A 17,491-nucleotide genomic window follows, 5' to 3' on the forward strand; every position below is an offset into this window, starting at 1 on the left:
GACCCCCGCCGCTCCCCGCCCCACCTCCAAACTGAGAGTCAAGTCCAACAGCTGCCGGGAAGTAGCTCGCCAGCACCTTGCCTGAGGCAGCGGGGGGAGCCAGCAAGGCCTCCTGCACTAACCCCGACCCCCCCATCAGAGCCATGGCCATCAGCAGGCCACAGCTATGGCCGCCAGGCATTCAGTGGAGGGGTTTCCCACCCCCAGAGGTGGCCTCGCAGCTGTGGCCACCTCTTCAGAGGGCACCTCAAGAAGGAGGCACCCTCTGTCCCACCTCTAACAGAGGCAATGTCCACCTCTGGTCCTACTCTGATTGGGCCTGGAGCCTCAGAGGCACTCCCACCTATCTTAATTGGCTAACTCTGGGACGGACTCCCAGATGGGGGAGCCCTAACAGCCAGAGCAGGGTCAGGATCCAGAAATGGTCCCCATTCACACACATACCCCAGTAGCAGGATTCGACCCTCTGCCCCACACTTTACCCTAACTAGGATTGCAGCATTTCTCACTGTGCCTACCTGATTTATTTTTGGGCATTTATTTTTCAGACCATCATATTGCCAAAGTAGTCAAATATTAATAATTATTACATGGCTCTTAAACTATTTTGAGGCCTCTAAACAGTATGTGGAACTAATCTGAATAATTTCACCATCTTTCCCACCCCTTTCTCCATCCTGAGATTTACAGATGTACAGACCTACTGAAGCACCATGACCTCTGACACCTCACCTCACTGCGCATTTCTCGCCAGGGAGGACTCAGACCAGCCACGGAGGCTGGGATCTTGCTGATCACTGTGGCTCAGTACCAAATCCAGCTGGACATAATCCTGTAGGTTCCAGCATCCCCCAAATGCTCAGCTGCCATTGGTCAGCCATCCCTCATGATGCTCAGTCTTCCCCAGCCAATCAGCAAGTGAACAGTTTCTTGGATTGGATTGGATAATTCTTGACTTGCAGTCAAATACCCTTTATCCACCCCCCCACCCATTTCTGATGTTTTGTAACTAAAAGGTGCTCAAAAGTAAATAAGAAACCAATAATTGTAAAGCCCCTATGATTGTTTCCCTTTTTTTTCCACAGCAGTATCTTGGAGATGAGGCATTATATCCTGGAGAGTCCTGGGCAATCCTGGAGTGTTGACAAACCAATGCAGTGCCAGAGACATTTTCCAAAATTTACCCCATCAGCCATTTGGAAGGAGGTCGGGTGCATATGGGGGCATATGTTAACAACCCCCCTCCCCCACCCCACAGCCCCCAAACCAGAATGGGAGCCCCTCAGCGCAGCCTAAAATTTCTTGCAGGGTTAAATTATAAAGGCAACCAAACACAAAACAAAAAGAAATCGAAAAGAAATTCAAAAAAACACGGTGAGAATTACTCCTGCACAGTTTCACAAGGCCACCAAGCAATCTTTGTTCCCCAAAATGTAATAACTACATTTTTGTAAACTGTTAATTAGAGACCAGAGAAAATAAATCAATCATGGATAGAGACGCTGTAAAGGAATTGTTCACCAGGACACAGATGTTTGGACTTTGCTCGGCAATGATTACTGTTATTTGCAGTAATTGGCACTTTGCCCATTAGTATGCATGTTATATGTCAAAGAGCACTTGTGTCTCCTACAAGCTGGAAGCTGTCGGGGCTTTTAGTATTCAGATGGGTGGCTGGAGACAAGAGAAGAACAATGAATAAAGGGCATCGTGTTGGTGAGAGATGGGGAGAAGGAGAAATCAGCCAAGAGAGAGAGAGTGTCAGAGGCAGAGACTAAACAGGGAGAAGAGACAACAAGAAACAACATGTATAATTTTTAAAATTGTTTAACAATTCATTTTTCGTGCTGCTTGGTCTTGTTTCTAAGCTTGTTTAATAACCTGATGCCTTTGGGCAGCACTGGCCTGTTTTACTGAACAGGGTGATATATGGGAATGTAGTTGACTGAAAACATTATGTAGACTAAGAATGGGCAACATCTCAAATTTCATCTCATTTTTATGGGGAACCTGATTACAACCTCGTGCCCAAACCAGGAGTGGGGGCTAAGAGAGGTTTTACCTCCTGTCTGCCTGTTTAAATTTGTACTGCCCCATGTCAGACCATTGATGCGAGACTCCTGCAAAAAAAAGGAACCTGGGGCCTAGTTAACATTCAGAAGTCCTCAATGGGATGGTGGCGAATGTCAGGGGGAGTGTCACACTGTCAGCTACCCGAGGTTAGGAGGCAGCAGCACCAACTGACCAAGGTCAGGATTAAAGATCAGATCCTATTAGAGGTCCCTGAGGGCCAGGGGAGCCTGCCATGCCCTAACCTCGTGCCCCACCATCTCACCGGAATCCCCGATCTCTCTCTATAGGCCTCTGCTGGACCCAGTGCCCCGGTTTGTTGGGGCTAAAGGATCCAGGTTGCACATTTGTTTCGGGGTGACCGAGTTTGTACCAAGACAGAGGTGATCAGTAGACCATTCTTAGAGGAAACACATTCTGTTTATTTGCAGAAGGAACTCAGCAGCTACACTTGTGTGTTTACAACTCAAAACTCTGTCTTTACATTCCAGACTCTAACTCAAGACCACTGACTACAGAGGTAGCCTGCGCTGCTCTGCTATTGGGTACCAAGATCATGCGATCTTACAACATTTGTCTTAAAGGTATATTACACCTCAGATGACTGCAGCCTCCTTGCACTGACTGTCAGGACTTTATACCTTCCGGCTCGTACTGCCAGTCAGTCACATGTCGGTGCAGTTGGCAGTCAGCGTACAGTTAAAGTCAGCAAGTCCACAGCCCTAAACCCTTCTCCCACTGTCCCGTGAATGACAAGGCCCCACACAGCAATGTCATCATTTAACCCACTTGGCCACGGACCTGGAAAAGCAGAATAAGACTCGAGGCCTTTAACACAAATGGCACCGAGTGGAATTTGAAGGTTTAAATCAATGAGCGGAGGTAGTATCAAGATGGTAGATAATAAGAGGGGTAACCTGAAAGACCAGAAGCTTATTCCCCTGACAGAAAGGACTGCTATCATACAAATAGATCCAGCAACATGATCAGAGAGCTTCACAGATAATTCAAAATGTGCAGCTCCTCAGACCAGCAGGTCCTTCATGGAAATGATCATTTTTAATACTTTGGCTTTACATGGGGAAAGAAGAGTTTCTGGACCAAATGTAATATCTCTGTTGAGGTAAACTGTGTCAATTCTGTGCCATTAAAATAAAACATTAAGGCTGATATTCTTCCCTGAATGGAATGGTTTTAATTTATTCTTAGAATCATAGAATTATTGAAGGGTTACAGCACAGAAGGAGGTCAATCAGCCCATTGTGCTCTCCGCAATAGCAATTCAGCTAGTGCCTCTCCCTCTCCTTTTCCCTGGAGCCCTGCAAATCTTCACTATTCATGATCCAAGTCTCTTTTGAAAGCCCTGACTGACCCTGTCTCCAGGCCCCCTCCCACAACTCTTTCTCCGGTACATCGATGATTACTTCGGTGCTGCTTCATGCTCTCGTCGGGACCTGGAAAAATTTATTAATTTTGCTTCCAATCTCCACCCCTCCATCATTTTCACATGGTCCATCTCTGACACTTCCCTTCCTTGACCTCTCTGTCTCAATTTCTGGTGATAGACTGTCCACCAATATCCATTACAAGCCTACCGACTCCCATAGCTACCTCGACTGCAGCTCCTCACACCCCGCTTCCTGTAAGGACTCCAGCCCATTCTCTCAGTTCCTTCACCTCCGTCGCATCTGTTCTGATGATGCTACCTTCAAAAACAGTTCCTCTGACATGTCCTCCTTCTTCCTTAACCGAGGTTTTCCACCCACGGTCGTTGACAGGGCCCTCAACCGTGTCCGGCCCATCTCCCACGCATCCGCCCTCACGCCTTCTCCTCCCTCCCAGAAACATGATAGGGTCCCCCTTGTCCTCACTTATCACCCCACCAGCCTCCGCATTCAAAGGATCATCCTCCGCCATTTCCGCCAACTCCAGCATGATGCCACCACCAAACACATCTTCCCTTCACCCCCCCCTGGCGGCATTCCGTAGGGATCGTTCCCTCCGGGACACCCTGGTCCACTCCTCCATCACCCCCTACTCCTCAACCCCCACCTACGGTACCTCCCCATACATACGCAAAAGATGCAACACCTGCCCCTTCACTTCCTCTCTCCTCACCGTCCAAGGGCCCAAACACTCCTTTCAAGTGAAGCAGCATTTCACTTGCAGTTCCCCCAACTTAGTCTACTGCATTTGTTGCTCCCAATGCGGTCTCCTCTACATTGGAGAGACCAAACGCAAACAGGGCGACCGCTTTGCAGAACACCTGCGGTCTGTCCGCAAGAATGACCCAAACCTCCCTGTCGCTTGCCATTTTAACACTCCACCCTGCTCTCTTGCCCACATGTCTGTCCTTGGCTTGCTGCATTGTTCCAGTGAAGCTCAACGCAAACTGGAGGAACAGTACCTCATCTTCCGACTAGGCACTTTACAGCCTTCCGGAGTGAATATTGAATTCAACAACTTTAGATCTTGAACTCCCTCCTCCATCCCCACCCCCTTTCCATTTCTTCCCCCTCCCTTTTGTTTTTTCCAATAATTTATATAGATTTTTCTTTTCCCACCTATTTCCATTATTTTTAAATTTATACCTTTTATGCCCTGTTAGTCTTATTTCACCCAACCCCCACTAGAGCTGTACCTTGAGTGTCCTGCCATCCATTCTTAATTAGCACATTCGTTTAGATAATATCACCACCTTCAACACCTTTTTGTTCTTTTGTCTGTGACATCTTTTGATTATCTGCTCCTATCACTTACAACCAACGCCCCCCCCCCAACTTCTCTCCCCCCACCCCCCCCACCTTAAACCAGCTTATATTTCACCCCGCTCCTAATTTTACTCAGTTCTGTTGAAGGGTCATGAGGACTCGAAACGTCAACTTTATTCTTCTCCACTGATGCTGCCAGACCTGCTGAGTATTTCCAGGTAATTCTGTTTTTGTTTTGGATTTCCAGCATCCGCAGTTTTTTGTTTTTATTTCTGTCTCCAGCACACTCTCAGGCAGTGCATCCAAATCCTAATCACTCACTGCATGAAAAAGTTTCTCCTCATGTCTCCATTGCTTCTTTGGCCAATTAACCTTAAATCTGTGTTGGATCCTAGTCACCAGTTTGTTGGGATGTTTCCTGTTCTCATATTTGTTGTAAGGAGTGGCCGATTTGACACTAATGATAGAGTTGAGTAGCAGACACTTCATAGGTAGGAACTCTGTGTTTATTAACAAAGATACTCAGCAGCAACTAAACATGTGATATCTATACTACTCCAACTACTAACTTCTGACTACAGACTACTAACTACAGAGGTAGCCTGCGCGACTCAACTATTGGATACAAAGAGCATGTAATCTCCCATTATAACATTCTTCTTAAAGGTATATTACACTTCAGATTGCCACATCCCTCCCCCTTTACTCAGAAATACATTTTATATTTACAATTACAATTTTCTCAAAATAGCAAAATATTTATAAGGTAAGTAATTTACAAGTTCAGTCTTTCTGGGGGTTTCCTTATTTGTGTGAAACGTCTCAGCTCTATAACTTCAGATTCTTTGTCAGGAACCTCCTTTTCCAGAGTTGCCTGAACATCAGGTGCTTCAGTGGGAACTTGCAGATCTGTTTCCTCAACTCTTACAGGAACATCAGACATGTCAGTCCTGGGTTTAGTTCTCTCAACAGGAAACACTGACCCGGTCGTGAACACTGGTAGAATCGATTCTTGGTGATTTGTTTCTCTTGCTTAGATCATCCACATGTCTCCCTATGACTCAGCCTTCCACCCCCATGGGGTAAGATAGAGGTCCAGTCACCGCACTTATTTCACCCAGTAACCACTTTGGTCCTTCTCCAAAGTTCTTCACATATACTATCTCTCTCATGGTAAATTTCCTCTCACAACGATGCCAATCGTGTCTAGTTTTCTGACAATCCTGACTCCTGTAAAAACCTTCCCCTCTAAATTCAGCATTATTAAGCTCAATCTCATCCTGAGACAACGTTTCATCAATAACTCCGCAGGTGTGATACCTGTTGCTATGTGAGGGGTGGTCCTGTAATGAAAAAGAAAGCCTGCTAGCTTGGTTGCCAAGGAATCTCCAGTTAGATTTTTCATGCCTGCCTTGAACGTTTGAACTGCCCTTTCAGCCAGTCTGTTTGAGGAAGGGTGGTACGGTGATGTTTTTACATTAGTGATACCGTTGAGGCTGATAAGCCGCTGAAACTCAGCACTTGTAAATGCTGTGCCATTATCAGAAACGATCATTTCTGGTAGTCTGTGAATAGCAACACATTGACGTAGCTTCTCAATTCTAGCTGTCAACGTTGGTGACTTCACCTCATATATATCTATCCACTTTGAGTGGGCATTAACAATGAGCAGAAATATTGTTCCCATGAAAGGTCCCACATAGTCAATGTGTAACCGCACCCAGGGTCTTCCTGGCCACTACCAAGGATGTAACGGAGCTGTTGAAGGTAACTTTTGCAGTTTCTAACATTGCACACAGCGCACAATCCTTCACTAAACTCTCTATTTAACCATTTAACCATAGGTAGCTGTGAGCTATGGTCTTCATTCAGGATGTTCCTGGATGTGCGCTGTGTGATTTAATTAGTAATAGCTCCCTTCCCTTTGGAGGAACTATCACTCGTGCTCCCCACCATAAGATGCAATACTGGCTGGTTATATCATGTCTTCTGTTCAAGTGCGGTTTCATTTTGTCAGATACAGGCTCTTGTGGACCAACCATGTAGCACTTGTTCTTGTACTTGTGGTAGGACTGGGTACCAACCTGTCCAGTCTCTGATCTGTGGAATACAGACTAGCGAGGAATCTAAGAAATTTAACAACAAAACAAGTTCCTGTGGAACTGGGGCGTCCTCATCATTTTCTTGTAAAGGCAAATGGCTAAGTGTATCGGTGTTTGCGATTTGATTTCCAGACCTATGTACAAAAGTGTATTTATATGCTGCCAGGATTAAAGTTCATCGTTGTATTCTTGCTGAGGCTATAGGTGGTATAGCCTTGTCCTCATTGAACAGTCCTAGCAATGGTTTGTGATCTGAAACAATTGTAAAATGGCAGCCGTGTATGTACTGCTGAAATTTCTTGACACCAAAGATGATTGTCAGGCCCCTTTTTCTATCTGCGAGTATCCGCTTTCTGCTGTGGTGAGTGTTCTTGATACGTAACCTATAGGCCGTTCTGTGCCGTTGTCCATCCAATAAGAGAGCACTGCTCCCACTCTGTAGGGTAATAGGTCACATGTCAGCAACAATTCTTTCATCTGCTCATAATGCACTGATAGATTGGACGAGTGCAGCAATTGTTTCACCTTTATGAAAGCTTCTTTCTGGGGCACCTCCCAAGACCAACGTTGGTTCTTTTTGAGTAGAGAATGCAGTGGAGGGAGGCCAGCACTGTAGACAATTTGGGTAAGGACCGCCCATAATATTTGATCATTCCTAGGAATGATTTGAGCTCTGAGGCGTTCTTTGGAGCAGGTGCCTCTCTTATGGCTCTCACTTTCTCCTCAACCGGGTGGAGGCCCTGTGACTCTACCCAGTGACCCAAATAGATTACCTCCCTCACTTGGAACTTGCATTTTTCTTCTTTTAAACGCACTCCAGCCTGCAAGAAACGTTTTAAGATTTCTTCTAAGTTTGCCATGTGCTCTTTTTCAGTGAATCCTGTCTCCAATACATTGTCTAAATAGACTACAACCTGGGGCAGTCCCTGCAATAAGCTTTCCATTGTTCTCTGAAAGATGGCACAAGTGGAGGAGACACTGAAAGGCAATCATGTACAACCCTTTGTGGGTATTAATTGTGACAAATTCCCGGGAGGCATTATCCAACTCTAGTTGTTGATAAGCATGACTCATGTTAAGCTTTGTGTACGTTGTCCCTCCTGCCAGCTTGGTATACAGGTCTTTGATTTTTGGAATGGGGTGCCTGTCTAGCTTAGCTACTTTATTAACCATCAGTTTGTAGTCTCCACAAATTCAGATGCTTTGGTTGGGTTTAAGGACAGGGACTATGGGTGCTGCCCATTCTGAGAACTGAACAGGTTGTATGATACCCATTGTTCAGTTCAATGTCGGCTTTTTCTCTCCATGCATGAGGTACTGGTCTGGTCTTCATGAATCGGGCGGCGGTGTCGGGGGGTGGGGGGTGGGGGGGGGGGGGGGGTGGCGGTGGGGTGGCCTCTGGATCGACATGAATTTTTGCCTGCAGCCCCTGGATCTTCCCAAGTACGTCCCTGAAGACTGTGGCGTACTTTTGTAGTAGCTCTGGTAACCTACTTGTTCTTAATTTGAAAATTTCAGCTGATTCCAACTTAATCTCCTTTAGCCAGTTTCGCCCCAGGAGGCTTGACCCATTGCCTGCTACCACCATCATGGATAGCTTTGCCCATTGGTTTCCATAATGGACAATTACTCTACTTGTGCCTTTGACTTGGATGTTTTCACCCACATATGTTTTTAATTGGGCAGCTGTTACTTCCAAATTTATTTGATGTTCCCCATTATTCAGATATTTGAAGGTATGTTCCCCAGTTACTCTAGTGGAAGCTCCTGTGTCCACTTCCATTAGAACAGGTCTGCCATTTACATTCACTGTTACATAGATTGGTTTAGTTCTTCCAACCATCAAGTTGCACAATGAATAAGTATCTGCACCTGTTGCTCAGGTTCTTCTACATTGTAGATCTCACTGGTTTTTTCCTTTTGTTTAACAGTCTGTTTGACTCTTTCCTTCCACTGTCTCATCATGCGTCTGTTTTTATGACAATAAAAACATTCTATTTTTTTTAAAGTGCCAATCGTTAAAAGGTTGTTTCCACCTCTTGATAATACTCCTGGTTTTCGCTGCTGGGTTGTTTTATCTCCTTTTTCTCCTTTTTCGGCTGTTTCCCGCCTCTCGGCAGAGTCTTGCATTTTTGCACCGTTTTTGGCTGGGGATTCCCGCCCGATGTGGAGTATGGCGCCATTTTGCGTGCCCTGTATGGCTTTCTAATCTCTAACTGCACTTTCCATGGCCAATGCAATCTCTGGCACCTTCTTAAAATCCAAACTTGTTTTGGATAACAATCGCTTCTGAATCGTATCCTCGTTCACATCGCACACTGAACGATCTCTAAGCAAATCGTTTAAGGATGTTCCAAACTCACAATGCTCCGTTAATTGCTCCAAGCTCACCACATCGCTTGTAACTGTCTCCCTCGGGGCTCTAATCCCTGAATTAAACTTGAATCTTTGCATCGCTGCTGAAGGCTTTGGTTGGTAATGGCCCTTCACCAGGTCCACTAATTCATCACAATTTCTCGAGTCTGGGACACCGGGTGCCATCAAATCTCGAATCAAGTCATTAGTCTTATTCCCACGTATACTTAAGAGGATCCCCAGCCTCTTCTCTTCCCCCATAATCTTATTTGCTTGGAGAAAGAATGAGAGACACTCAATGTAGTGGGACCAATCGTCCGTTGCTTGATTGAAAGGATCAATTCTTCTGAATTGCAGCACACTATGAGGGGATTACTTCAATGATTTGAACGGAACTTCTACTTAACAATTGCAGTGCGAGGTACAGTGCTGATTTTGTTTCTCTTGCATGCTTCTGTTTAATTTGTTTAATCCTTGGCGCCAGTTTGTTGGACCCTGTTTGCACGCTTGTTGTAAGGAGTGGCCACTTTAATGATAGAGTTGAGTAGCAGACACTTCATAGGTGGAAACTCTTAGTTTATTTACAAAGTTACTCAGCAGCAACTAAACATGTGCTAACATTTCAAACTCTATCTCTACTCTATCCTCTACTACTAACTACTGACTACAGACTACTAACTACAGAGGTAGCCCGAGCTACTCTGCTATTGGATACTAAGATCATGTGTTCTTATATTATAACATTCTTCTTAAAGGTATATTACACATCAGATTACCACAATCTGTCTCCTCTGGCTCTTCATCCTTCTACCAATGGGAACAGTTTCTCCCTGTCTACTCTGCCCAGACCCCTCATGATTTTAAACATCTCTATCAAATATCCTCTCAACCTTCTGTATAAGGAGAATAGTCCCAGCTTCTCCAATCTCTCCACATGCAGACTCTTCTTAAACTAACAGACAAAAAGTAACTTCATGTGAAGACATTATTGCATATGTTACGAATTCTGCAGGGTATCATGGTACTGGAGTCCTGAGAGGCTATGAGATTAATCAATGGACACTTCAATGTACTATTATGTGCCACAATAATCTGTTTCAATAACACTTTTGTAGATAATGAAGTTAAAATGGCTTTGAGTGAGGATAATAACATTTATAATATACTAGGCAATCTTCCATCAATTTGCTGACAGTACATTAATGGAACAGGCGTATCATTTAGTTTAATTTCTTCTACCAACAGAGAGGGGCCATAGCGATACCGCTGGAGCAGGCAACAGCTCTGATATTAACTGAGAGACACTCTGTGGGAGACCTGGAAGTAATGTCAGCTAGTCTGTCTGTGGTATTTTAACACAGCCACTTCATTGTAATTTTACTTGCAGACTTGGCTTTAGGTGTGACCCACATAACACAATCTTATCTTCTTGATGTAAAGGGCAAGACCAAAGGTGCAATTTGGAGGTGTAAGGTGATCTTGCACATGGGCAGGGTCTAATTGACTGGCAGGGCAAGCTTGAGGGGCTGAATGGCCTCCTCCTGTTCCTCCAGGGCAGGTCCCATGCTCCCAATGGGATGATGCTCTTAAAAATCAGGCGATCAGAGGCAAAGTGTGGGAGCTCCATCTCTGACACGTGGTTCTCTCAGGGTTGACTGCTGCTGGGAATGACCCTGATTTCTCATTCTCTTCTCTTCACTCACTCTTCCCCCCTATGTGTGTGCCATTGCTCATCATTAACTACAATATATGTACGGGGACCTGGGTCTTGCAAAAGTATTCGCTCCTCTGGTTAAATCAGCTTGTTTGTATTAAAATAATTGTCAGTAATTCCTTTCCTCAACATAACTAAGTCTAAGAGTTTGCCTAGTGTCTGAAACACTCAAACCTAGAATCTGGCAAGGGCCTGATCAAGACAGTAACTTAATAAATGTGAAATATGATGTTAGTAAATCAGATCTCAGGTAAGTGTCAAGCCAGTCACACACAATCTTCATACCAGAATGTAAAGGAATTCAAACTCACAAGGGTACTACTGAAGTGACTTCAAAATAGTAGCAAGAATGCACATTCATTTGGAATGACCAAAGTGCATTTTTTAAACAATGTAACTTTTGACTTTCTCAAACATGCAGAGTTTTGTTACTTACGGCTGCTCGCCCCGCTGAGCTGAGCATAGCGATCCATTAGAAAACTAAAGAAGTGAGACAGCTGGAAAAGAGGACACAAATCAACATATCAAAGGCAGCCCGTCACTGACATCTGCAAGCACATCTGTACCGTTACACGCAACTGGACTCTCAACTCCACATCACAACTTCACAAAAGCAACAATGTGAACGTAAATTAAACATTGCACGGGGTTCAAAAGATCACCCTCAGTGCCGTTATACAACAAATGAGCATTGAAGGATTACTGTCGGGGTGGAGGGGTTTGGAAATGTACAGCCAGTTAGATTCAGCTGTGCCCTCATGTCAATACTTCATTAACTATCATAGGTGAAATCAAGGTTATACTGCATTTGATGCAACATTCAATAAATACAATAGGACCTTCCTAACCCACCGTATGTGTTCATGTGTTTATGGGTGTACGTCTAGACGTTAGATGTTCCTTTATACTTGAGAGAGAAGTTATGTATCAGATCTAGTTTAGACCACCCTTGGAATACTGTGTACAGTTCTTGTCTCCGTAAGAAGGATGTAGAGACACTCGAGAAGGTGCAAAAATAGGATTTACTAGAATATTGCTGGAAGAGAGAGGTTATTCCCATCAGGAAAGACCAGACATGCTGGGGTTCTCTTCCCACAGAAAGAGAAGACTGAGGGGTGACTGGGTAGCAATCTTTTCATTTAAGAAGGGGTTTGTTTGCAGTCTGTGTAAGAGATAAAACAACCACTCGTGGGGAGACCAAAACTAGTGACAACAAATATAGGAAAGTCACTAATAAATTCAATCGAGAATTCAGGATTTATCCTGTGATTGGAATGTGGAACTCACTACCAGAGGAAGGCAAATAGCTTGGATGCAGTTAAGGGGAAACTGGATAAACAGAAGGGAGAAAGGAATAGAAGGATGTGGTGATAAGTTTGATGTAGTAAGGTGTAAGGAGGCTCGCAAGGAGTATAAACACCTGCCTAGACTAGGTGGGCCAAATGGTCTGTTTCTGTGCTATGAATATTTTGCAATTCTACATAAATTCTACAACCTTTGGACCTGAAAAGTGCCAAGTCCACTTCAAATTACCCTGGCAAGGCAAAGTACCTCAAAAAAATAATTTGAACAACAGGCTAAGCAAGCCATTTCACGCTGCTACGACGCAGTGGTATTTTCCACTAAGCGCCGTCTGTCCAGAAAGATGTTCTGCCTATTGAGTAATTGAGCAAGGTCATGTATGAATTTCAGTGCTGGTGCAATGGCAGGTATGTAGATCATACGTCCCAGTGATTTGCTGATCAAATCAAACAACATATTTCTTCGATTGTTCGTAATAGGCAGAGTACAGACTGTACTCAACCAGCCTGTGCCTAAAAAACCCAAAACAAAATGTCTACTGTTAGATATTATTCTGTGATTGGTTAGCACTTGCTGAACATTCTGGAGTGTGCTAATAACTACACTAACAACCTATTTAAGATAATCAGTCACGCTCGTAATGTGGCTCATGTACACTTTCTAGGAATGACATACATTCATACACAGGGACCCTTTCTCTGCAAACAAAAGGAATATGTTCAAGCATTGAACATTTTATGAATTACCCGGGAGATTGGGGAGCCTATAGTTCCCCATTTCTTTCTCCATGGCAACATCTCAGCCAGAGTCGACTGCCAACCAATCAGCACCCTTTTGTCTTGCAGCATAAATTGTTGTCATTGTTTGAAATTTGTCATTCTTGCATTTGTCCTGATGAGTGCAAGATGAAAAACTTTGGCAACATGTTCTCTCTTTTCAGCAAGATTCAAGTTCTGTACTAGTTCTGTTAATTCTATTTTGATGTTCAGATTGTTGTGCCTGTATATATGAATAATTTGGAATACACAATGAGAATGAAGCTGACCTGTAGTTGGTCTTGTTCTCCAGCATACTCAATAGATTGAAAAATACTCCATGTGTAGCGACGCCTCATTTCCATTCGTGCCACATAGCGACGGTACCAGCCCTGAATCAGTATGGCTGCTTTAATGGCTGCAAAGTGATGGGAAAGGATAATATTCATAACAGTTTGGAAAGATTTACTTCCAGGAGGCAATGAGAGGAGGAAGTGCTGTCTGCTTCATCCAGTGTCACCAAGCTGGACTGGGGTGAGGGGGCAGTGGGGAAAGATCATACGAACGTACAAATCAAGATCGGGCCCCTCAAGCCTGCTCTGCTATTCAGTAAGATCATGGCTGATCTGGTTTGTAACCTCAACTCCACATTCCTGCCTACCCCTGATAACCTTTCACCCCCTTGTTAATCAAGAATCTATCTACCTCTGCCTTATAAATATTCAAGGGTCTGCTTCCACCGCCTTTTGAGGAAGAGGAGAGTTCCAAAGACTCACAACCCTCTGAGAGAAAAAAATTTCTCCTCATCTCTGTCTTAAGTGGGCAACCCCTTATTTGCCCTGAGTCTGTGCTTCAGTGTGGGACATTCACTGCAGGGCACAGGGACCCCAAACACTGAGTTAAGAGCCTCAAACACGACAACTTGGCAAGATGGAAACAAAAAAGTGAAAAAGCTCTTCCATGGACAGAGTAAGGCCAGAAAAGGAGACTCTTTAGTCCCAATGACCCTTTACTATCTTTCTGCATTTAGATCGACAGCCAGGATAAAATATTAATCATTAAGTATTGATGTCAAATGCATTTTGTATTATATTTCATTATTGGAAATTCAGTCCCAGGGCACTAATATGGCCAGCGGTTATACACACCTGCCATTCAAACTGACTTCTCTGTTGTTTAGTTTACATTTTCTGCCTTTCCATGTGTTCCAAAAGGGGATTTTTCTTAAACAGTACATTGTATATTGAGCTTGTGACCATGTAATTCTCCAAATTACACATTCCTTCTACTTCAGGACTGACTTTGAATTGGACAGCAGTCATGTAGAATGTCAGGAAAAGGGAGTGCTATATTCCACCCAAACTGCATTTTGATTCCACTTTCCTGACGATTTGTAAAGTGAACATGAAGGAGTAGGTTAAAGGTAAAGCAATTTGTAAATTATGGCTTAGGAAGTTTATTTCAAGAAATATATTCATTGGTTTCAATTTTCTCCCTCTTTCCACTCTCCGCTGACATCTCACTGTGGTACGGGTTCCACACACGCCAACTCTCACCAGGGTACGGGCTCCCCACACATGCCGACTCTCACCGAGGTACAGGTTCCACACACACGTGCTGACGCTCACCAGGGTACGGGGTCCACACACACACCAATTCTCAGTGGGGTACAGTTCCCTACACACACCAACTCTCACCAGGGTACGGGCTCCCTACACACACTGACTCTCATCGGGGTACAGGTTCCACGTACACCGACTCTCGCCAGGGTACGGGTTCCACACACACCAACTTCCACCGGGGTACAGGTTCCACGCACACGCGCTGACGCTCGCCGGGATATGGGTTCCATATACACATTGACTCTCACTGGGGTACAGTTCCCTACGCACACCGACATTCACTGGGGTCCAAACACACACCGACTTTCACTGGGGTCCAATTCCACAGTGTCTCGACATGTAAAAGGGGTTTCCTCAAAGTGGCCCATGGGCTAAAATTTGTGTGTGTGTGCGTGCATGTGTATGTGTACATGTCCGTGTGCATGTGTGTTTGTGTGTGTGTGTCTCTGCGCATGTGTGTGCATGTGCATGTACACGTGTGCACCCATGTGTGATGTGTGTATGCTTGTGTGTGTGTGTGTGTATGTGTGTGTGTATGTGTGTGTGTGTATGTGTGTGTGTGTGTGTGTGTGCATGTGTGTGTAGCCATATTTGCAAATGATTCAATTTAAAAATGACTGGCAGCAAAGCTTTATTCTTGGACAGATTAAAGGTTAGTTTATTACAAAAACCCAGCTATAAGTTACTTACGTAAATGTGATAACATTATGAACTAAAATACAAGTACAAGGATTACAAGCAGATGCAGATCTAGGTTAAAAAAAATACTTAAAGATGAGCTTTCAAACCATTCTCTATGAGATATCATTGTGGGCCTGTTGCTTGAATTCCGTTTTTGTTTTTTAAGTGATGGGGTTGAAATTTGATATTGGTTTAGCAGCTGTGATGGCTTCTGTAGTTGAATGTTCACAGGTTTGCCTTTTCAAGTGGACTCAGCAGGTCAGCAGGAATTTTGGGACAGAGAGAAGGTTTCCTATTGCCCACAAATTCTGCGGTTATGGCACTTGTGGATTGTCTGGACTCCTTCGGTAAAACAGCAGTTGGTTTCTTAAGATCTCCTTCTTTGTCTTCCCTTGGCCAAGACCCCTCCCTGATTTTATCTCTTAGAGTTCTTCCAGGGTTTCTGCAATCTGCCTCCCAAGATGACATTTACAGCCCCACTTACACAGTTCAAAAAACTCAAAGATGTCAGCGATGTAAATTTGCCAGGAGTCGAGTATCACTAGGTAAAGAGGTTAATTACGTTGTGGTCCTTCGACATCTTTCCTGTCTCATGTTCCCTCAGAGGTAAAAGGGTTTTTCACCCCTTTAACAAGATTCAATGGCCATCCCTGGAGGGGTTATTTGCATTTTACTGACACTTTGCAGACAGCAACAGAGATAAGAGTCTGACCAGCTTTGAAGAACAGAGAAGGGCGCCATGATGTCTGTCCATACTTTCATTTTGAAAAGGATTTAAAGCTCAGACTAAAGTCTTACAAACAGAAATGTACCTTTAAAATAGTTGTCCCTAAAATCTGTAATACCATATTTACACATTTAGGACAACAGACAATGACTCCCACTCACTGGGGTACAGTTCCACACATTCTAACTCTAGCTGGGATACAATTTCACATGCACTGACTCTCACTGGGGTACAGTTCCACACATTCTAACTCTAGCTGGGATACAATTTCACACACACCGACTCTCACTGGGGTACAGTTCCACACACACTGACTCTCACTGGGGTACAGTTCCACACAAACTGACTCTCACTGGGGTACGGGTTCCACACACACCGACTCTCACTGGGGTACAGTTCCACAGACACTGACACTCTCTGGGGGCCAGTTCCACAAACACCGACTCTCACTGGGGGACAGTTCCACACACTATGACTGTCACTGGAGGACAGTTCCACACACACTGACTGTCACTGGGGGACAGTTCCACACACACTTACACTCACTGGGGGACAGTTCCACACACACTGACTCTCACCGGGGTACAGTTCCACACACACCGACTCTCACTGGGGTACAGCTCCACACACACTGACTCTCACTGGGGTACAGTTCCACACACATTGACTCTCACTGGGGTACGGGTTCCACACACACCGACTCTCACTGGGGGACATTTCCACACACACCGACTCTCACTGGGGTACAGTTCCACACACACCGACTCTCACTGGGGGACATTTCCACACACAACAACTGTCACTGGGGTATGGGTTCCACACACACTGACTTTCACTGTGGGACAGTCCCACACACACTTACACTCACTGGGGGTCAGTTCCACACACACTGACTTTCACTGGGGTACAGTTCCACACACACTGACTTTCACTGGGGGACAGTCCCACACACATTTACACTCACTGGGGGTCAGTTCCACACACACTGACTCTCACTGCGGTACAGTTCCACACACACTGACTTTCACTGGGGTACAGTTCCACAGAGGCTGACTCAGACTGGGGTATGGGATCCACACACACCAACTCTCACTAGGGGACAGTTCCACACACACCACCTCTCACGGGGGGACAATCCCACACACACTGACTTTCACTGGGGGACAGTCCCACACACACTGACTTTCACTGGGGTACAGTTCCACACACACTGACTTTCACTGGGGGACAGTCCCACACACATTTACACTCACTGGGGGTCAGTTCCACACACACTGACTCTCACTGCGGTACAGTTCCACACACACTGACTTTCACTGGGGTACAGTTCCACAGAGGCTGACTCAGACTGGGGTATGGGATCCACACACACCAACTCTCACTAGGGGACAGTTCCACACACACCACCTCTCACGGGGGGACAATCCCACACACACTGACTTTCACTGGGGG

General features: G+C 44.9%; 1 protein-coding gene across 2 annotated transcripts in view; it reads right to left on the bottom strand.

Moving 5' to 3' along the window:
• Positions 1-17,491, bottom strand: part of ppef1 (protein phosphatase, EF-hand calcium binding domain 1) — a 107,522-nt gene that overhangs the window by 42,211 nt on the left and 47,820 nt on the right. For both annotated transcript variants that reach the window (XM_078559579.1, XM_078559578.1), the window contains 2 exons: positions 13,300-13,427; positions 11,389-11,449 (listed from right to left, as the gene is read on the bottom strand). In XM_078559579.1, coding sequence (XP_078415705.1) covers positions 11,389-11,449; positions 13,300-13,427 — 189 coding nt within the window. The remainder of the gene's footprint in view (positions 1-11,388; positions 11,450-13,299; positions 13,428-17,491) is intronic.

Source organism: Cetorhinus maximus, chromosome 16 (genome assembly GCF_964194155.1).
Source record: "Cetorhinus maximus chromosome 16, sCetMax3.hap1.1, whole genome shotgun sequence".
NCBI lineage: Eukaryota > Metazoa > Chordata > Chondrichthyes > Lamniformes > Cetorhinidae > Cetorhinus > Cetorhinus maximus.